The sequence below is a fragment of the Parasteatoda tepidariorum genome, chromosome 11, assembly GCF_982258835.1.
Source record: "Parasteatoda tepidariorum strain Cologne lab strain chromosome 11, Ptep-v5.0, whole genome shotgun sequence".
Classification (NCBI taxonomy): Eukaryota; Metazoa; Arthropoda; class Arachnida; order Araneae; family Theridiidae; genus Parasteatoda; species Parasteatoda tepidariorum.
Genome location: NC_141765.1, coordinates 61,313,835 through 61,337,382, shown reverse-complemented (window position 1 = coordinate 61,337,382; position 23,548 = coordinate 61,313,835). Strand labels below are relative to the sequence as shown.

The 23,548-nt window shown below is 29.7% G+C and overlaps 1 protein-coding gene across 4 annotated transcripts; it reads right to left on the bottom strand.

Annotated features, from left to right (window-relative positions):
- Positions 1-1,979: 1,979 nt before the first annotated feature.
- On the bottom strand, positions 1,980-20,340 carry LOC107446667 (uncharacterized). 4 transcript variants are annotated; one of them, XM_016061367.4, is made up of 10 exons: positions 20,199-20,340; positions 15,739-15,831; positions 14,825-14,916; positions 13,521-13,575; positions 10,024-10,083; positions 7,535-7,562; positions 6,750-6,832; positions 4,978-5,040; positions 3,561-3,686; positions 1,980-3,011 (listed from the first exon to the last, which is right to left on the bottom strand). In XM_016061367.4, the coding sequence occupies exons 1-10, from the start codon at positions 20,199-20,201 to the stop codon at positions 2,601-2,603; spliced, it is 1,014 nt and encodes a 337-aa protein (XP_015916853.2). In that variant the 5' UTR covers positions 20,202-20,340; the 3' UTR covers positions 1,980-2,600. The 4 variants fall into 4 exon arrangements, with proteins under 4 accessions (XP_015916853.2, XP_015916854.2, XP_071043537.2 ...); XM_016061368.4 differs by having other exon boundaries at positions 7,535-7,559; XM_071187436.2 differs by lacking the exon at positions 15,739-15,831 and having other exon boundaries at positions 20,199-20,259.
- Between the last annotated feature and the right edge of the window lie 3,208 nt (positions 20,341-23,548).

Genomic DNA, 23,548 nt, shown 5'->3' with positions numbered 1-23,548 from the left:
GTCAATATCACGGGAGCGAGAAATAGAGGGCGAAACCTCACCCCGTCATTTTCACGGGAACGAGAAGAAAGGGGTTAAACAAACTGTAAAGTACGAATGGAACTGTAAAGTAAGAAGTTCTTTTCAGCAAACGCAAATTGCACGAGTTAAAAATATTTATAAAATGTCTAAAAAACATTTTTATCTATAACCTATGTATTAGCTATATAAATGTTTCTAAGTATCCAAAGATTATATTTCCTTTTATTTTGAAAGTATGCCGTTTTTGCTTTGAATCTGGAATGTAAAGATTTTAAAAACGTGACTCTGAAACACAAGCTTGTAAATTTCTTGAAAAGTTACCCAATGTCATCTTACACTCAACACACAGTTTACTTCCCAAATTTACATCAAAGAACTTTCAACTTTCTGGAATAAAAACTCTTGAAATTAATAGTTCGTGATGCAATGTTTTATAAATTCACATATCCAATGTATTAATATATACAAGTTTACTATTTGCACCAATGTAAAATCTGATCTTTAACTGCCATATTAGAAAATTTAGAATACTTTGCATTCACATAACTACATTGTACCCATTTTAAGGATAGAAACGCTCTTTTAAAATAAAAATTTGGGAAGTATTTTTAACTCATGAACTATGAAGTGTTATTTAAAAACTAATAACATTTCACACTTATATTATAAAATATAAAACGGATTTTACAATAATGCACTACAAAAGATGAAGATACGGTTTTTATTTTAACAGATACAGAATTGACTTGTATGCAACTAAACAAATAAGATTAAAAAAAATTTAAATATTAATTTGCTTGCTTTGTATATTCATTGCAAATCGTAAAGCATTAAAACAACTACTCTGATAGACTCGACTAGATTTGGTATCTGCCATGACAAAATTTATATTAGGACCGTAAACATTTAGCCATGTAACTAAAAGGAATTTAAACTATTACATTGGGTAGCTTCTAAGCTATGTACTCATCTGTAGTACTAAAAGTCTAATTTATGCAGTCAGAATAAAAATTCCTTTAAATATAGCTCTTAGAATTTTAGCCACAAAATGCTCATTGAAAATTTTCTATGAAATAGCAAATCTATCCGGGACATTTAATAAACCCGAATATAACCCTATAGAATATTAATTATGGAACATTAACATTAACTATAAAAAATTCTTGTTCAAAATTACACCGGGGAACTTTTGCTGCAGGAAATTTTTTAACAGATCGCAGATTTCAAATAGTTTCTCTCTCCAAACTAGTTTCTTTTTATGGACATTATTAGATTTTTTGTCAAACTGTACAAGTTTAAAAGAATATATCAGGGTGTTTTGTAAAGGTTGGGACAAACTTCTATGGGACCTCAGGTTTAAAATTGCATAGGCACCCATACCCGAAAATTTCATACGAAGCTAGAGGCATGGGTCCCTATGCAGTTTAATTCATCTGATGTGCCTTAACTCCTTTAAAAGTTTGTAGAAACATTCACGTAATCCATATAACGTTTTTAAAATTTAACAATAGACTAAAAATGTCATTTAAAAAATCTAGTTTTAAGAGCAAAACTAATTTCATATTTGAAATTCCCACACTAGAATTACACAAGATCAAGTATTTGCATAAATGCAACAAAAACTTGTTCCTGTTATTTGAGTAAAATTTGGGACACTAAGTACTGTAGGACAAAGAATTTTCTGGAGATAACGAAGTACGTTTATTAGCAGAAGAGCCAAGTGAAACTTTTTGAATTCTCCTTCATATTTGTAAATTCAATGCGACTTTAGTAAACATTTTTAATACCCTAAAAATGACCTATTCCCAAACTTAATTAAATCTTAATCACTTCAACTAAGTCTCTTGCTTTCATCTAAATTTCGCAATGGTTTCACAAAGCTCAGTTCTAAAAACATGAAGCTTGAATATTAATTGCAAACTTTTATGTTTCTAATTAGGCTGTGTAGCAAACAGGACTTCAACAGAATATTTTTATTCAGTTTTCAAATGCAAATACACATACAAATTGGCTTTTAAGCCTTTAATTTTTTTTTTTACAATTGATACAATTCAGTGTTTATTTTGCTTTAAAATGTCAGGAAAGATGGTAAAAATACTAAAATATCAGTCTACGTTTACACTTTAAGACTTCCAAACCTGAGTTAGTATTTATAATGTAGACAAGGTAGGGAGACAAGCACACAAATATACACATAAAACTCAGTATACTAAGTAAATTAAATGAAATATATAATTGATAATTAAGAAGCAGTTTTATAAAATTAGCCTGAGTCAATTGAATTGTTGACAGAAGTTTACCGAACTAAAAGCACAGTTAAATACGTAAAGGGGCCGACAAAAAGGTTTACTTTGATACAAAGGCAACCAGTGGCATATGGGCATAAAAACAATAAATAAAACGATTACATTATGTTTCATAAACAATAAGCTAATGTAACTAATCATACACTCTGAATGGAAAAAAATAGGATAGGTATAAATATTTTAAATATATATAATATATTCAAAAAGAGGGAAACATTAACCATCACTCATTTTTTTTTCCAAGATTCGTTTTCCATCCTCATTACACAAACATTAATTTTTGCGAAGAGATTCAATGCTAGTATTGGCATTAAATTCGCAAGACAGTGATACTAGGGGTGTTGCAGGTGGTGTAAGAGTTCCAGAAGTGAATGGTGAATGCAAAAATCCAAGCTCTGTCACATCGCTGTCAGAATCAGTAGCACCATCTTCAACATGGACCAAAGTTGGACTGCACATCATGTAGCTAGGATAAGCCATAACTGTGACACCATTAACGGTTTTGGCCAAGACTGGGTGGTGCATGTGATGAACTGGTGTGGAATGAGAAACATTTGGTGGAGTTTCGAGAGAAGAGGTACCTAAACGTTGAGGGCTTGTTGTTCTAGCTTGATTCTGCTTAGCATGAGCTGAATGATGGCGATCATAATCTGCACCGGAAGTTTTAGTGCGATTTTTTGTGTTCTGCAGAAAATACAAATTTAAACATTATGCAATTTTATGCTTTATCACAAATAGTGTTTCAAGTCTAAATTTTAAAAATATTCTCATTTCTGTAAAAAAAAAATTAAAAAAACTGAGTGTGATGGTATATATTACTTCTGCTGGATTTCTATCATTCTTCAACTGAGATTCATTTTTATTATTAAAATTTAGAACATAAGCTATCCATGCTACATATTTTGCAGATGTTTCTAAATAATGCGCCAGAAATGGCTGACATCTGCTTTAAAAGTGTCCGGAAATTTCTAGATTCCAAACAGATTACGCTTGGAAGTCTTGTTAAGAATAAAAGTTAGTATTTTCGCTTTTAGTTAGTAAAGTATTATACTGAAGCTTAATATTTGTTAAATTTAAATATAAATTTTAAATTTATTGTTAAAGCAAAAAGGCAGATATATCAAAAAGCTGAAGGACTTCGATAATTGATAACAATGAATACATTCCATCATAATTGCAATTACCAAAATTTAATTTCGAAAATTTTAGTTAAGAGTAAAATATAAAAATTACTTCATTGTTGTCAGCTGAAGTTTCAGAGTAATCTGTGCCAGAGACTGTCCCCATTGCTTGAAATGGATATCCAGTCGGTGCAATGGAACAAACATATTGCGGAAAGCCAGACTGTGCCTGCATGGGCTAAAATATAAATTCAGCATTTTTCACAGCAATATTAATAGAATTTGAATTTTATACATAATGCAATTTTATACTAAGATAGTTTTGGTTTAACGTTAAAACAGTATTCAGGCAATCTTGAGTTCCCACATAACCAAGTTTATGAGACATAAGAAAAGAGTTAGATCTGTTTTCAATATGACATTTTAAGGGCAATGAAATAAGCCAAATGTTCTAAAGGTGCCTGCAGCACATTAGAGTGGGTCGATTTTTTTTAAATCTCTGAATTCTTAAAGAAAAAGACATTTACTATTTTTATTAAAGAAAACTGCATAAAATTAAAATCTTTTGTTTGCACATCGTACAAAATTAAGGAATAATTAGCCTAATTTTTTTTAAAGTTTTTCTTTCGATCGAAAACTTTTTGCACAGAATTATAAAATCAGCTTAGCCAAAAGATAATTCAAAATTATTTTGCATGCAATTTTTATTTTATATAAATTGTAGGAAACTAAGTGAATGGTATAAAAATTTTTACATTATTTTAAAGATTTTTATTAGCAAAATATATTGAATCTGATGAGAACTATAATTTTAAAATAAGTCAGATATTAGATATTTAAGAATCTATTTCTCAGAAACTATTACTAATTTCGTTTAAATTTTGTGTTTTGCTAAATATTTTTTTTCAAAGCTTGTATACCTTACAGTTAATTTCTCCGACATCTAAAGAAAAAACCATTTTGAATGGAATTTTCTTTGAATAAATTAAATTTTAAATACAACTTTTTGCAGTTACATATTGTAAAACTTTTAAATTTTTTCTGCACATTTTGGTCACGAAACAAAATTTACTGAACGAAATTATGTGCTTTAAAACAGCCGGAAAGATTACATGAACAAATTTCCTTCCCTTTCCAATAATTACCTTTCGCATTCTTTCAATAACTTTCTTATTAATAAGGGTAAACTCAATGTTTACATAATCAATCGCTTTGTAAAAGCAAACTAAATATTTTGTTTGAAAGAAAAATTTTCAAATATTGGTCGCTGGATCCCAGGAGGGTAGAGTACTGGACACTCAGTCTGTTTTAACAAGCGTATTTAAATTTTGCTTGCATAATTCGTACTAACACAATTAGTACTTTTCTTGTACAACTAAACTTCTTAATATAAGATCTCAGAATTCACTGGGCTTGCACATTTAGCACACCAAAATCTGTTGAAAGTGATCCTAAAATTATTGGCTCTGTTTTCTAATAAGGCTAACAAATACTTAACTCTAGATACAAAAAATTTAAAATTTACTTACAGATTGAAGATGGCACTGTTGTTGTAGGTAGAACTGATGAGGCCACATTAGAGGCCAAGAAGTCTGGAAATTAAAAAATTCAAATTTCCCTTAGTAAGTTGAATGAATGATTATAGTGCTTTTATCAAAATTTATAATTTAGAGAATTTCTTAGCCCTATGCATTATGATAAGTGAACAAGAGGAACAAATGGCATAATTGCCGCTTATAACTTTTATAGTTTTCATTCAAGATTTATTTAATGTTGCAGGCTTAAAATTTAAGTTTTTTTCACGATTGAACTGCTTTTAATGATTAGGCACGCAATGGTACGGGTAACAGCAAAATAAAGAGAAGGGATTACAGGTTCTTTCGGCACAAATTTCAAACTTGCTAAACACGAAATATTTGAAACTGGCACTTAATAGCTTTGGTATTGATTTTATTTTCCAACCACTTTTAGTGCATAACAACTTTCTTGTATGTGTATATATAAAATAATCACGTGCTCCTATGACCAGTTACTACAAAAGTTTCTGCTGTGTCTTAGGTCACTAGGTTTTGGCGAAAAGAGGTCCATTAACTTCTTAAAAGTACTCAATTTTAAAAGCGGAAAAATATTTAGTAGTATTTATTCCAAATATTTAATACATCACAAAGTTGCTACATACATAACTCAAATCCTCACCAATTGACTTCAAATTATAGCAAATTTAAAATTTTTAAAAAGCATGAAAGTTTGAATTTCCAAGCAAATTTCGGGCAATTTTGAACTTTCCTGGAAGGTTATATTTTTGAAAAATCTATTTTCATGTTATTTTAATTTTAGCGCTATTTGCATACCTATCGAAAAATTTGTTTCAGCTTTCTAACTTAATTTTAGGAGTTGCTGATTCAATCTCATTTGCTTCGAAAAGGATTCGACAAAGAAAAGCTTTAAAGCAGCCATTTTTCTTTGCATAACTTTCTAAATAACCTTACATCAAGCTAGTTCTATAAAACCCTTCAGTATTTTTATTTTCTCCATTTTCCTGCTATAACAAATGTCTAAACTATGCTTATTTTCTCAAAAATTTCCCTTACTCTCAGCCTTTCTAACAGGAAAATATCATTTTAATTTAAGTAAGTTTGGGATAAACTCATTTTCACAACGTTTAACATTAGAGGGAAAAAAAGACCTTAAAAAAATTCCTAGCGACTGTCTTTTGAACAAAACTTAAAGCTGGTTCATTTCGGGCAGAAAATTTAATTTCTCTCTTTCGACAGTTTTACACAATCTAAAAAGATTGTATGATAATTAATTCAATGTGTTCCAAATTTATTGCAATCCTCTAATAAGGTCAAAAGTTTAAGCTTAATCTTCCATTAGATTTGAAAATTAGTTCTAACTTGGATTTACATAACACAGCTGTTCAAAATAGGAATAATTATGGTTAAACAGCATTTTCTGAGAGCAGATAATTTAAAGTCTCTCCAAGCTTTGGCTAGTGTAAATATGCATATTTGAGAAAACAACGAAGTGCGTGTTTGAAATAAACCAATCCTGCACATTTGTAATGAACATAATACATTTGTTTCGATATCGGTCCAGTGTTTTAAAGAAATTTTTTTGAACAAATATAAAACGTTTAAATTTTTTGCATAAAAACTTTTAAATATTGAACGTACAATTTAATGGCAAAAGATCCACGTGCGTAAACTGGGAACCCCATATTTACTCTAAACCCAAAACTGAAATATATAAAACTATAAAAAAGTTACTCCAGTTACCAAATTCATGCAATAGAACTCACCTGAGGATAGTAAAGTGAATCCCTAGAAAATCCAGTCGAAGCAGAATGTGCAGGCCATACCATCGAAGTACTAGACACAGAATCTATGAAAATTTAAGATTAAAAAAATTTTATGCAGGAATTTTATGTCTAACTAGTTTTATTGAAAACTAAGTCATTTATCAAGTGCTAGTCAACCGATATTCATCTAATTTCAGATTTAATTCTAAATTAAAGATTAAAATTTTGAAAACATTTATACTTAGACATTTACAATTTGTCTGACTATTAATAAATTACAACTATAAAAAGTTAACTTTGAATTATCCTTAGAAGGCTAGTTTTGTGCGAAGAAAATAAATTAGTTTCAATTTTAAGAAACGCATTAGACAGAGTCAAATATGCAAACTAAAATTAACATACTGGGGACGAAACTTTGCTCTGCTTTCCTAAGAATTGGAATCATATTTTCCAAATTATTCCCATGTTTTGAGAATCTAGAATTCAAATCCATCGATATAAAGGTGGATACTGTTCCTAGAAAGTACATTTGTGTCGTATTTAGTCACTTTAAATGGCTTCTGCACTAATAGACATCCATATGGTCAGGCCAAATTTATTCATGAATATCGCAATTATGAGCATAAATTATAAGTATATTCATCATAAAGTCACAATATTCAATAGATTGGATTTGAATTTATAATTTAAAAACAAGAGACTAAACTTTATCCTAGCTTCAAAATTTTTTTTTTTTTTTTTTAAGAGAGTTTAACAAAATTCTAGAATTTGACGATTGAACTTACCCACAGATCTTCGACCTGAGCAGATCTTCTGAAAGAAAATGCAATATAATTTTTCTATAAATGCAGTTTTATAAAAAAGAAAATTTTTTAAAAAGGAATAAATTTAATTTTCAATGGACAACTAATCCAAGTTTATTTTGCTCCAGTTAAAAAATTTGTATATTAGAACTACATTGGATTTAGTTTGTAGCATACAAATTTTTTTCAATTTAAAAGTTTACACGCGCTTTAAAATTTCGGGTGCTATCAATTTTCCAAATGAACTATTTCTGTTAGATGCATATTTTTCTTAATATTCAAGCTGGGTATTTTTATAACCATTTTAAATTACCTTTTCTACCTGTATATGAAGATAAAGGAAAAAATCAGATTTTTCAGACACTATCTCAATTTATTAATGTCCTCAATATCTATTTCTTTCAGAAAAATTGGAATTAAAATAGCGTACTAATTAAATGTTAGCAATTCTGTTTCCCCAAAATTCGTATTTTATTAATTTCATGCTTTAGGTTCGGTATATTTTAAACTTAGGACAACAAATAGGACATGGTACTAAAAAATTTTGAACAATATTTTATTTAGCTTATAGTTATGCAGTGAAACAAGACATTTCTTGAACCTTTTTTGATGAACCTCATAACTCGAAACATTGTATAACAAAATACGGTTCAAAAACAGACACCATGTTTAGATGAGTATTGGTGTAAATATCACCGATTTTAGGAATGATCTAGCTCATTTATAGGTTAAAGATAACTAAAAGATGGCAAAAATAAATTCAGAAATGGATCGTAATGTTTTTTTTTTAAAGAAATTTTAGTTTAATATAGTTCTTTGAAACAGCATGGTTCAGAGTAACTTTAATAAAGTCATTTACTCCATTAACAAAGCATGTTCTTATAAATGTGGGCAAAGTTAAATCAAACTTGCATAAAAGCAAATATGCCAGTTTTTAATTAGAAATTAGCTTTTACTAATTGCTATTTATCAATTAACATTACTAAACAAGTCTTGACAACTGAACACTTATTAAATGAACTATTGGAATAAAAGTTGAGATTTAAATTTAAATAATTGCTTTGAAGACTGAAATTTAGAAGCTTCAGCAAATCAGAAAACCTCAAATTAAAATTATTAATACAGTAGAGCGCCGATTATCCCAACCCTTATTATCCGAACGTCCAATTATCCGAACTATGTCGGAATTCGTTTTTTTTCTTCTCTTTTTTAAGTTTAGAATTTTTTTTAACTTATCGACAATTTTTCTAAATTTAGAGGGATAGATAATATCCACTAGATCTGAAGACCATATTTAATTTACAACCTTTTTCAGCAGTTTTCTTATAGTAGCCATACATACATGTATTGTTATACAGTTAAACCTACATACCCCTTTAGCCCTCTTCAACTGAAAATTATCAAAGAATGCGAGCTTCATTTTGACAATCTACAATTGTTGAAAAGCAGAATGTGTTTATGAATAGATAAGTGCCGAAATTCTACAATTGGGGGATGGGTAGTTGTCACTCATGGTTAATGATTAGTGATTACAGTGCTTGGAATCTTAAATCTTGGAATAAAATTCTTATCAGAAAAGCAAACGAAACTGCAATTTGTGAATCGGTAGATCTTTCAGGTGAAAATATGCCATGTTATACAGCAGAAGAAGTAGAAGACTGGTGTCGAGACACTGAAAACGACTCAGGATTTCAAATTTTAAATGATCATGAAATTGTTTCTGAAATTTTGCATGAAAATCGGAACTCCTCAGATTAAGAGGAAGAAGTACGTGATCAAGTTCAAGATCGTGGACCTTCTCATAAAAAGCATGCAATTCATTAGATTTTGCAATGAATTGCCCAGAACGTCAAAATGATGTTGATCCAATTCAATTGATTTATATAAAAAGAATAAAGGATATGGCTGCACAAAAAAGAACATGTTCTTTGAAACAAAAGTCTTTGCTGGATATCTTTTGCAATGGAAAATAAATAAAAATGTGGCAAAATCAGACAAAAAAAAAATTATAAAAAAAGCCGAAATATGATAAAAATGATTCAAATTGGAAAAAAAAGTTTAAAAAAATATATTTAAAAATTGAAAAAAAAAAGTCTTAAACTCGCCAGAGCTATTTTAGATAATACTGCCAGTCCTAAGCCTAGAAAAAGTGTGAAGGAAAGTTGGTGCATAAATAATAATCATTTAAACTAGGTTTTAAGCAACTTTCCAATTATCCGAACATTTCATTATCCGAACCACGTTCGGTCCCGAACAGTTCGGATAATCGGCGCTCTACTGTACTCAAAATTAAATGTGAGTCAATAAAAATCTAAAAATTGAATGTGCGAGTTAATACTGATATGCACAATGGCATATTTTGATTTAGAAAAAACGCAATAAGAAAAATAAGGGTTTAAATCTTAAGAGTCATTTATATGTCTTTAAAAAAAAAAATTTAATAAGGAATATTCCAATTGAATTTGACTTACCTCCTTCTTCACAGCCGGAGCTATGTTCAATTTAAGGTCTTTCAGGTTAACGAATTCTACCTAGAAATCAAAACCAAATTCTAATGGAAGATTGTATGAAAGTTGAACAGTGAAAATGAAAAACAGAACACCTTAACACTTTGCCGAACAAATTACACCCGAGTATAAGTCAGCAACCATATATCGATGGTTTATAAAGATACCGGCACAAGTGCAAAAAATGACTTTTTGAGTATTTGGTATCAAAATATTTGTAATTTTATGCTCTATTTTACTAGGATAACGACAGTTTTGTAACTTCAAAAATGTACCTCCTGGAGGCACTAGTGTCTTTAGTGTTTTTAATTTTACGCGCGATTTTGAGCCTATACCAGCAGCCGATAGTGACGCTTTGTCCGTTGTGTCAGTCGTTCGCAAAACATTGATGGGAGAAGTCACGCAGCTGGTGAGTAAATTTAACTAATGGTTGTTGTGTCATTATCTTTTTAAAGTCTCTCTGTATATTGATATTGTTTTTATGCTATACCGACACTTCTTGCAAATATGTCATTATACGTTTCAATTTCCCCCTTACTATTAACATTGAATAACTTAATAACATGGAATACATCGGTACTAGATAAAACTTGCCTCACTTACAGGGCAAAACTTTAAATCTTATAATGACACATCTGCAAATATTTTCAAAATTTAAAGGTTTATATGAAATTTGTTTCATTTTCCTCGTAGATAATGTAGAAATATAGGTAAGTGCAAAAAATTATACAGATTGAATGAAAACTGAATGAATAGGAGCATTTTTACCAGGAGAGTTTTCATTAATAACTTTAAATGAATCAAATCTCAAAACTATAAATTTGCAGATGCGCCGGTATCTTTATAAACCATCGATATATACATTTTTTTTAATAGCTAAATATTGCCAATCTAAGATTTTCCAGGTGGGTCGCTTACTGAGCTCACAAAACGAGATCTCTCCGATTGATCGGCTAAGTGTTCCGAGTATTCGATGTAGTGATCGGATTATCACATCCTAACACCTGCAATTATCTTGATTTTGGAATCTAACTTTAATTATGACGACTAATTAATGCAAATAAAATTTTATCTTACGAAATCTAATACAAACACATTAAATAAACCTGAAAAATATGGTCTCAATAATTTAGTGGAGAGCTGTAGCATACAGCGCACTTCGTTTTACATATCGATCTATTGAATCGTATAAAAATTTTAACTAATCAAACTGATTTTCCATAAAAGTTAATTCATAGAATTGTAAGGTACTTAAATGCATCAATTATAGTTTCAAATGAAAATACAATATATTAGTGAAAAAAAATATAGGAGTTTTACTTATTATAAAACTACGGCATCGATTTCTTTCAAATTCAGTCAATTCAAACTCCGCTTTAAATTTAAAAAATTTTATGCCATACAATTAAATTTTTCTTCGAAAATTAAAGAATCTTTGAAACTCATATCTTGCATGGAATTTTCCGATTAAACTAGTTGTGCAAAACCTTTAGTTCTTTTAATGAATAGGATAGAGCAAAATACATGTTTAGTGAAATTAACAGAGGGCTTAAATTTTTGACCACTATTAAGCTACTTGGATCCTATTATCTAGATTGCGATTATCCACCACACTTAGGGGACGAAAATTTAAATCAGTTGAAGTAAGACTTGTTTGTTCAGAGAAAGTAAGTTTGCAAAATAAAATATCTGCATAAATTAGCATATTTAAGGTTACACCCTCACACCATTAATATTGCATCTCAGTGCTTTAATATACAAATATTAAAACTCTGTATAAGAAAAAAATGCAGCCACTGAAATAAAAGTTTAATACTGACCTACAAGATCAAATCATACACATTTTTAAGACTTGCAGTTAATCAGTAATTGTAGTCTAAAGTGCTTCACAAAGGATACTTCTTAAATCACCTAAACAAAATGTTTTTCTATCTGATTTATCAGTTAAAATTACAGCTTAGTTGGGCCTCAAGTTATTCTCATCTATTCGTTCAGACTTCGAAACCATCACATTTACAAAATTTCAATTTGTCATTTTTACTCTTTGGATAATGGATATTAGAATATTTTAAAAGTAAAGGGTCATAATTTGATCAGCAAGTTGCTATTTTTAGAAGAAATTAAATTTATGCTATAAAAAGTTTAGAACTTGTACTAAAGTTTCTATTAAAAAAAATAATAAAGGCTTATTGTAGTTTAGTAATTTGTTTTAATCTATTAATTACATACTTAGCAAAAGTGTGAAGCAAATGTCTAAGGTGGATTGAAGAATAATTGAACTTGCAAACGGATGAAGAAATTGTAACATTACAAGGAGTTTATCCTACAAATATAATTTTTATTTGAAAATTCTTTTTTATTGAGATTATTCAATAACTATAAGAGTTCAACAGGTCTTACACTGTTTGAAAACCTTAAATACCAAAAATACTATTGGTATATGATAAGAGTTATACCTTCAGTAACTTTGGGCAAATAATTTAGTCACCAAATTAAGGAATTGGCCTTCAGTATTTAGTTTATACCTTGTTATATGTTTGTGACCATTTCAGATATGTGCTAAATTTTAATAGATTTTCCCGATCAATAATTCTTCAATCAATTTGTTTTGAAAAACCCTTTAATACTTATTTGAAAACAGAACTGAAGTAATATTCAAATAAATACCCCGTAAGAAAAATAGCCATTTCTAGGCCTAATATAATAAAGAGTAAATCTGTTGTTCCTTTGATCAGACTTGTTATTGTACCTCGAACTGGTACAAGGTATATAAAACAGGTCCTGCAGATTAACAAGTGGTTCAAATATACTTCCATGAGGACTGCCACTTGCAACACGTAAAAATTAAATCTTTTTGAACATTTTTGTAAAATTGAATTACCACGAAATGTAAGATTTATTTTAACTAAAGGAAGGATACTGGAAAATTTCATTAAAAATAAGTTTTAATTTTCATGCATATCCAAATTCAATCAGCTTAAATTGTAAATAAAATAACCAAAAATTTGTTAACTAATGGTTCAAGGCACTAGACCATGTCGCTAGTTCGAAACTAAAAAGACACTTCTGCACTCACTTCTCATTGAACAACATGAGCAGAAGTGTCGTTTTAAACCTGCGATATGTTTATGAAGGTCAATACAATACTACGCTGTACTTTGAATAAAATTGTAGCAGTATTTATGCTCAAAATTTAAGATTAATTGACAACCTTAGTAAGCATTTCAAAATTTGTTACTCTTTGCATAAAAAATACAGTTATATGAGCCAAAGCACATTCTTCGTATACTTTAAAAATCAATTCAAAAAGTTTCTTATTGTGCTTAATCAGCAATCTACTAGAATTATTATAAAGCGTTTAAGACATTTCAAGTTCCCAAAATATACAATATTATTTTTGAAAAGCAAAATTTAGTTTTATTTGGGAGAATGACTTAAAAAAAGTATAAACTAAAACGTACCTCATTTAGGATTTTCTGCGCTTCATCTTCAGTTTCAAATGTAACAAATCCAAATCTAAAATAAATTTTGAAATACTGAAATGCTGGAAAGTCATTAGAATATTTGGAGGTCAAATGAATTTCTCTGAAAATAATTTATGATGAACAACAAATGGCTTGCAGCAGTCCTTATTATACTTCCTATAAAATTACATTTGCATAACATATATTATAAATTTGACTCTTAATTTGTTCTTTGGCGCACTGTTAAATCTAACTCAAAAAGTAAAGATTTATTAAATAAGAATAGTGTATTCTACGCTTACTGAATATTTGTTGCATAATTTTAACAATGCAGCAAGGTTTTTATTTCAAAGTTTAATATTTTGGGACATTAAAATTCAAAACATTAAGAGATAGATTTGGAGAATATTTGCGTTGTAAAATTTAGTTTTCACTTAATAAAAAATTTGATGCGTTACTTCAAGTAGTTTCCGCTCAAAGTGTACCAAAAGACAAATATAAAGTGATCGAAATAACTTCGACAGGTATTAAATATATTTTTATTCAGCAAAAGAAAATTCCAGATTATACATCAATGTTTAATTTATGCTTTGAAATTTAAAAATTTCATTAAAATACACAGTCATTCCACAATATTTTGTCCCAACGCTATCTTTTACAAAATTCATTAATCAAAAATTTTCTTCTTACTAAAATGCTAAGTCAAATATTTAAAGTTTGTTTTGAATTTTACTTTCTCGGAGAGCGATTTAGTATTGAAATTCAAAAGTGTAAAATTTCTTTCTGGACTCTAAAAAACGCCCCTTAAATTTCACTTTATTTGAAATTAAAATATTTAAATTCCAATCTAACCAAATGCTTCTTAAGTTCAAATTTATTGACGAAATATACTTGACGGAATTAACTTTATAAAAGGATTTGCCCCGCGGATTATTACAGTCGTATGTCTACTCTCGGCTACCAAAGCTTTACACCGTTCCAGTGGTATATTACTCACGCAAAGAATCAAATTGTTCTCGTAGTATTGAGCAATATTGTTCAATTAAGTCTATAGGCTTCAGAATTCCATATACTATCATTCCATATATATCACTGCTATTATGCTCTTGCATAATAGCAGTTCTCTTTTAGGAATTTCTTTCCTCAATGACCGCCGAGTTAAAATTTTTATCCTACTTATTCCAAAACTTTTGACAGCATAAACTAAAATTGCAATTCTTATGATTTTAAAATACTAAGTATTTGTACAATTTACAAACATAAGTTTTAATTGAACTTATAGTTTTAAATGAAATGCTTACCTTTTTGATATACCACCCTTGTCGACAATGATTTTCGCAGACTTAACGTTTCCAAATTTTGAAAATAGTTTAGTCAGATCCTCATCCTTAGTCTGCAAGAAAAATTTAAAATATTATACTCTGTAAATAAATAATTTTGGACAGTTAAATTTAAAGAAATCAAAATAAATTGCTAGCACTTTGATTTTTTTCACATTACTATATTAGTGTTTCTCTTTGTATTGAAGGGGGCATCTTGTTTCGCAATATTTGATTTCAAAATAAACGTTTGTTTTGTCGCCTTATCGGGACTTATTGCCCAAATTGCAAAGGGCCTTTAAAAATTCCGATCAGGCTTGTTTTTATCCTTTTATGCTTTTCAAATTTTGGTGGTCAATAAACACGAAAAATCACGCTCAATGTAGAAAATACTTGAACTCCGGGATATTGAATATACAAAAAGTGCTCGGTTGGTTTTAATTTTAAATTGCAAATTATGCATCTGGATGGATAAAAACAGAGAATAAAAAAAGAAATTTGAATTGAAAAAGTAGATATACTAGAATAATTTAAATGAAAAGGTAGTTTAGCCATGCATCTTTACTGTAGTATTTGAACTAATAGAGCAAAAAGTTTAGGGCATTTTAATGTTACTTTTTTAAGTTCAGACTAGTTTAGTAAAAAATGCTCAGATTTATAGTTAGGCGAAAGTATATTGTGCTGCCACCTAGAGGAAATTCCGGAAATTTTCATCCAACTGGAAAAAAGACTTAGGCTCAATTTGATCTAAGAAAGTAACTTTTGAAAATATGGATCTTTAAAGTGCTCGAAGTCTCAAATATAGATCAAATCAATTTAGATTAGCAATTTGAAAAATCTAAAAGTTCAGTATTTACAGTAAAACGCTCAACACTGAGAAAAGTAATCATACTTACATTTTCAGAAAGGCCACCGACGAATATTCTGTTGGGCACAACAGTACCCGATTTTGGCGCGCCATCTATCCAGTCAAAATCACGTGCTGATGCCTACAGTTATAAAGTTTCATAAATATTTGACCAAGTTTCATAATAATTGACCATTTGTGAAACTTAGTCTTAAGCTTCATAATTGACCAAACGCCAAAAATAAGGTTTAAAAGACCCGGAATAATCATTTTATTTTTTGAATCATTCTATTTCACTTTACATTTTGAAAGAGTAGAGCTTGGACTTTAGTGGAAATTCAACATTTAGCACAATTCAGATTCTATGTTAGCAAAGTGATTTCTTTTATCCTCTGTATTTTATTTACAGCGTAAAATTGTAAGACGAGGTAAGAAATTTGAGTCAAATAAACTGATTGTTTCATGGTCCATGACTTCTAGTCGAATTTTTTTCATGACTAAAATTTGAAACACATTATAAAATATCCCACAATATCTAGAAAAAAAGAACTAAAAGTAAAAATGTATCTCATGTAACAATTTAATTTTTTTTTATAGTATTTGAAAGTTCTTTTCTAAACTGCATATTAAGTGAAAATCTTACTTTCTGCCATTCTATAAAGCTCTAGTCCCTGGGAGGTTATAAAGCAGTTCAAGGAAGAAAACTATTTTGAATCGCATTAACTTTAAAAATATTAGGTTTAGTAGCAAATATGCTTAGGCGTTTTTTTTTTATAAGCAACTATTTGTGCAGATAAAAGTATGCGGGTATTTTTCATACTTTCAAATGGAATTTCTGAAACAACCGTATTCAGTGATGGGGAAATAATCTAGTGATAACTGCAGATCAAAATACAAGGCTTAGCATAATGTATAGATTATTTTTTACACAGAGGAAAATAAGATTGGGATCATTTTGGTCAGACAAATTTCCCATTCTGCCATTTTGAAAAATGATAAAAATAGATACAAGACTTAAATGGATATAAGACTTAAATGGTACGAAGCCACGATTAGTAAAATTCTAGTTTATACATATTTTTTTCTTAAATTTAAATACATGGTAAATCGCACTGATTATGAAGCTTCCCTATAAAAAAAATTCCAACACCGATATTGTCCAAAACTTTCAGCGTTAGAATGACAATTTGACTAAAATAATAGTCAACTTGACCACTCATTTTTAAACATGAACATTAAGAATTTCAAAAAAATTTTGCAGACTTGTTTGCAGGCTTCTCCTGCTATCGAATTCAATCTTCAAAGGTCACAGAGTGGGGAAGTTAATTTTTTAATCATTTACAGTAAATTTTCAGAAACTGACTATCTCTCTTTACTTTACAGTATCGTTCGAAGCTTAGAATTAAATGCCGTCATTAAATCAAAATCTGAAAAATTTGCTCTAAATTTTAGAATTTCAATATATTTTTTGTTTAAATTATACCAAAAAATTATGTCAGCATTTTTATAAACGTAGTTTATTATACCCTTGTCAGTTCAGATTTTGAAAAATTTTGATAACTAATTTAAGAATTCCAAGTTTGTTACTTTTGTTTATATTACTGAACACACAAACGATTACTTTTGAAAGATTTAATTCGAATGTAGTAATAACCAACATTCTTGAAGACAAAATTTTTATTGCTTTTGAAATTTAAAAAAATTCCGTAGTGCTAAAAACTATTTTTCTCCTCAAACAATTTGAAGTCTATTTTTCTATTCCGAAAAGTATAATTTAGAATCGTAATCTTAAGTCCACTAAAAGTCATCATGAAAACCAACATCATAAATTTAAACTAAAATCCAAAATGACCAGGAAAAGTAATCAAATAATGACTTCCGCAATGAAAGCATACACGAAAGAAATAAAATTAGATTGAGTAAACTAAGTTGAATTCATAATCAATATAAGTAAGAGAAATTCTCCATTATGTTCAGAAAGAGTTCCTCGAGTTAAACATTACTCTTTTATTCTATTTAATTATGAAAATTACAATTTTATTGACAAGTAACTTTCCGCGTCTATTTCTTGAAATTATTCATTGCATGTAAACATAATTCACATAAAATGTAAGTAGGCTGATCTCTAAACAAAAATATTCAGTTTTATTTATTAGATAAACTCAAATGGTAAAAATGCACAAAAATTTTACAATTGTATCTTCAACAAATAATGAGTTCAACCAAAGAAATTTACCCTTACTAATAAAAACTCATTTTTAAAAAGTTTTTAAAATAAATTTTGATTTTATTAATTTACGTCAATATACATACAATATATGTATATAGATCTTTACATTGAAAAGTTATCTTCATACCAGATAGTGAGCAGAGCGAAGTTACATTGTCATTAATTTTAAGCAGTAATTAAGAATACTTTTGACTTTAAAAATATTACATTAATTTGATATTTCCAAAAACAGAACTATGTTTAGTTATTTTGTAACATAAAAATTGCTTGTATTTTGTATATAATAATTTCTTTCATGTGGTAGTACAAAATTACCTTTTCAGTCTTCATTGAAAAAAAGTGAAGTTTGCTAAAGCAATGAAACTTGAGAAAATTATGAGAATTTATGTTCAAGACTAGTGCATAAGTTTCGCACGGTTAAAAACTCAAAACTAGTTTAAAGTAGGCTTTAGAAATTTAAGACGTTTACAATTCTAAAAGTTTTTGATTTTATAGTGTTATACATATATATATGCTTAATAGGTATTAGATCGATTTAACGGTTCTAGAGTACAAAAGGAATTGTTAGATTCCGCTATATAATGATTCAATATTCTGGTTGCAACCAATTTTTGCTTTTGAATAAATACTCGTTTTCATTTTTTTTTACATTCACTTTATCTTATTTCTCATAAATAAACAATGCTACAATACATGAAATATTAATTTAGGAAAGCTTTTGGAGGGCCAAAGCACACAATTCGTTAGACTAAGCGACAACTAAAGTAATTTTTAAAAATAAATTAGACCACATAAATATGAATTTTCGTAGCTCTTAAAAGTATTAGAATCTACGTTTAACAATCACACTAAGTTTTAAAAAGCATCTTAATTTATAATAAGGAGAACCAATCACATAAACAGAAATTTGGAAATCTCGCACTAATTTAATCTTAGCACTTTGTAAATGCGGAACTAACGTAGCTTTAAATGTTGTATTACAAATAGTACAAATTTATGTAGTAAAAATTACCACCTAGAAATTGAAAATTTATTAAACCTTAAACTAGATAAAACTTTAACAAATTTTTCGAAAACGGTCAAAATGACAAGCCTTAAGTTAATTTATTTAATTTTAATTTATTTGGAAGTAAATATCGGGTACCTTATATGGATCTAATTTTTTGAGATTTGTTTATATTAAAATGTCGAAATAAGTTTTCAAATCTGTTTAGATTCTTTTGTTGGAAAAATTTATGTTTTAAGTTAACAGATCAGGTTTATGTATTTACTGTAAATTTACCAAATGTTATAATTTTGTTTTAATCTCATATGCACTTATATAAAGTGTTTTCCCTCTTTCAAAACTCAAACAAGGTTATATATTTTTTTTCATTAAAATTAAAGTTTATGACGTAAATTGAAATTCGCCAATTCCACTTAAAACAATTTTTCATATTAAATTGATATAATTTATCAAATTAAATTATAAAAATATTTTTATAATGTTGGGTATGCCTAATGTTCAATGCATTTAATCAATGCATTTACAACAAATAAAACGAAAACAAAACACAGAAATATGGAGTTTTGAAAAATTTCAGTTTTCCCTTACATTTTAGAGTTAATTTATTCTATTCAAGCAAATGAGACTAACAATCATTCTTGATATTTCAGAAAAAAATGTAATATAGAGTCAATAAACACTTCGAAACATTTCGCTGTTTTCACGATTGTCAATATAACATGAACATGATTAAATATGTATTATGCATACTTAATATTAGAGAGGGAAGCTAATGAAATTTGGGATAAATTTCCCATCAAAAGAATAGATTAGTAGAAATCACATTTTCAGGATTAATAGTTATGATCACATAAAAGACAAATCTTGAAATATATACAGTAAGAAAATTGCATAAATAATGTAGATAGAAGCGAAAAAAACATTAATTCTATATATATTCTATGAATATAATGAGTGTATAGAAAAATAGAGTTCTAAAACCTCAAAATTTAGAGATTTTGATTCGAAATTATTTAAAATTATGAGATAAGTTAATTCTATTGGAGCAGATATTTCAATTTTTTTTTCAAAATGTAATGAGTAAAAATAAAAAATTCAGTGAAATCAAATTAATGATCCAATTAAGAGTTCTCTGCACCGAATTTTAAAACAGCTGTTTCATTTGATAAATGTTACAGACAAAAAGATAATGAATAATAGTCTGTTGAATTTTTCCATAAAACCGGTATTTTAAACTAACTCGAACTCGATTGTTGAAAACTTTTTTACCTACCATTGTAGACAGTCCGATAGGAACTTTAAAAAAAAATTAGCTACTTTCTATTGCACATCTAACCACAAAATTGCCCAAACGAAGCTTTCCTTTTATATATTTTCCAGTTACTGTTAAAATTTACATGAACTGATTTCAAACCGGGTAAGGTTAATCATTGCTACATACTTCCGCAGAATGTAGGTAGAAGGTTCAAATCTCACCATAACACTAGATGTGATATCCACCTTTAATGTCCCGCAGTGGATTGATCGTTAAGACACGGTTCCTAGCAGATCACCGAAGTCAAGCATCACTGGCTACGGTCAGTGTGCGGGTGGGTGACCACTTGGATCAGTCTGCGTAGGGATCGAGGGTGTGCGGTTTTGGTCCTCGTTAAACTGTGCTACCGTAAAGTGCTCGACTTCGCGCGCAGGTCGTTGGGCTACTGAAGCGGGGGTTGCCATCCCCTCCGCAGTGGATCAAAAATGTGATGGCATGTCTTCGGATCATCCTCCGGGATGTTTCCCAGACCGTCGCCAATAGCCCATTGTGCAGCTCTAGTGCGACGTAAATTAACAACAACATCCACCTTTAATCTTTACTATATTTTCTTCAATTATTCAAAGGCTTATATGCTGTCTTTATCATTAACACACAAGCCTGAAAGTGTATGTGTATCAATGAATATATATAATAAATTGTTTTATTAAGACAAGTGACTAAGACAACCATGGAGTGCATCACGTGTTCCGAAATCACTGAAGAATTTCGACGTTTACAATAAATAAAGCATACAAATATTTAATAGTGAAGCTTGAGCGATTTAAATTTGTTGTTAGAAAGATAAAATATGTGGTCTAATCTTAAATTGTGAAATGAGTGCACAGAACGTTTACAGTTTGAAGAGCACTACTCCAGTCTCTGCATCCAAGTTAGTCTTCGGATCCTCCTCAGGGATGTTTCCCAGACCGTCGCAAATAGCCCATTGTGCAGCACAAGTGCGACGTAAATGAACAAATCAATCAATCCAAGTTAGTCCTTTTTTATTTAAGCACTTGTGTACCATTCGCTTGTAAACGTTAAAATTTTTCATAATTTTGGAGCACGAACAAACTTTTAAAACAGTTTCTATCTAGCAAGTACCACATATTCCAACATCGAGCTAGGGCTGACCATTTGTTATGACGGGTAAATTGGTACAATGGTTAATGGAAGCATGGTTCGTCTTCTATGATTTGAGCTGAGACTTGGCACAATCTATATTCTATAGATTGGGAATCCCCAAAGGAAAGATAGTTGAGAATGCTGCACGTTCTCCCATCCATCTCAGTTGTTCGAATTATTTTAATGTAATATCCAGTTGGTTGTAGAGCAAAGACAAATACACACGTGATTCGGTGGTTGGGAGATGGGGTGCAGAGACAGTGGGTTCGAGCTGAATTGTGGTAATATATTCAACGTACGCACCTGCATAATCTTTGGATTAGAAGTATTGCTTTATTGAAATTACATACATTTGCTGGCTTGTTTGCTTAATTTAGGCTTATAAACCTTTGTCAGATAGAAGGACAGATAGAACAATTTAAGTATTTTATTGAAGTCGCAGTATAGCTGCACAATGAGCTATTGGCGACGGCCTGGGAAACATCCCTGAGAATGTTTCGAAGACATGCCATCGCAATTTTGATCCTCTGGAGAGGGAATGGCTCTCCTGCTTTAGTAGCCCCATGACCTGCATGTGAAGTCGAGCACTTTACAGTAGAGCAATTTAACGAGGACAGATACCATGCACCCTCGGTGCAAAGTGGTCACCCACCCGCTTACTGACCGCAACTAGTGATGCTTGACTTGGTGTTCTTCTGAGAACCGTGTCTTTACGATCAGTTCATTGCGGGACAGAAGAATTCAGAAAAGGACATAACAAGGGTTACATCCAGGGTTAAAGCGGGATTCGAACCCGCCAACTCCATGCTTCACACAGCATTTGGCGGGTGATACCGCTCAGCCAGGAACGCCCCATCAGAAGAAAGGAGTCAATCACCGTACTTATTACGCGGTGATCGACTCACTTAGTCGATCACCGCAAGTTTATTAATGTAGTTGTACTGTGACGACAGCTCATCCCTAAAAAGCAAATACCACACAAGGTCAAAGTAATTATTTATTATGGGTTTTTCGTGCATTTAAATGGAGGTATTAAATGTGTATACTGAAATTTGTCTTGCTTTAATAAAACGACTTTATGCTTTTCGGAACCTCCTTGGGAGAGCGGATTCGCTCATCAAGCGCTCTGTGGCGTGGAGATTGCGGATTCGTATACCACCATGACTATAAATACATCTTCGTGGAGTCCTCTAACTTCTGTTATTTCTTTTTCAACTTGACAACGGCCTATAAGCTGCATTTAATAATGAGCACACAAGCCTGCATGCTCATGAGTAAAAATTAATAAATAAATTATGCTTTTTACTTTGTAATTGTTTAAGATCTTCTTTACAAAAGTACTTACAGTAGGTAAAGTAAACAATTTAAAAAGTACTTACTATGGCTTTTTATGTCATTGTATAGATTCTTAAATCAATATTTCATGAGAAAGATAAAAATGCCTAATATATTCGAAGCTGGGACTTAGGAGGATATTGTAAATACTATAGGAAAAGCTATACAAACCTAAGGAATTTTTTAATTTCTTTTAGACCCCAAAAATATTTTCTAAATCTGAACTTACTTTTTGCACCAAGTTCCTCAATTGTTTGCTTCAAGGACTTCAGATTTTTACGTTCCAGAACTTTTATATACATGATTCCAAAAAGATTCAGAGTTTTCTATGTACAGTACGAAAAAAGGAAGGGAAAAAGCGAAACACGCAAAAAAAAAATTTTTTTTTCAAGTAACAGGACTCAATCTTAATGATTCGAGAGAATGACTTCAAATTCGCCAACGAATTAGTGCAGACAATATTTTAAGTTACGAAATCAGATACAAAAGACTTACTTTCTCTAGTTAAAAATTTCTTTTTTTTTCTCTACTGATTATGATTCCCAAAATGTAGGGGGTAGCCGCAAACTGGGGAATATAGTCCCAATAGTTTGATCAGGAGAGCGATCTTAAGTTTGGACGCTTTAATGTTAATTTTACTTTTTCCGTATTTCTTCATATCTTGAAACTTTTTTAAGTGAATTTAACAGTTTTGAATACAATTATAAAAGTCAATCTTACAAAAAGATAATTTCTCACAAAAGAAAGTTTCAATAATTATTTATTATTTTTTATTATTTTATTTTTAAATAATTGAAAAATTTATAAAGTGCAAAGTTTACAAATTTTTACAAAATTTTAAATGTAGTTTTATATCGAAAAATACAAAA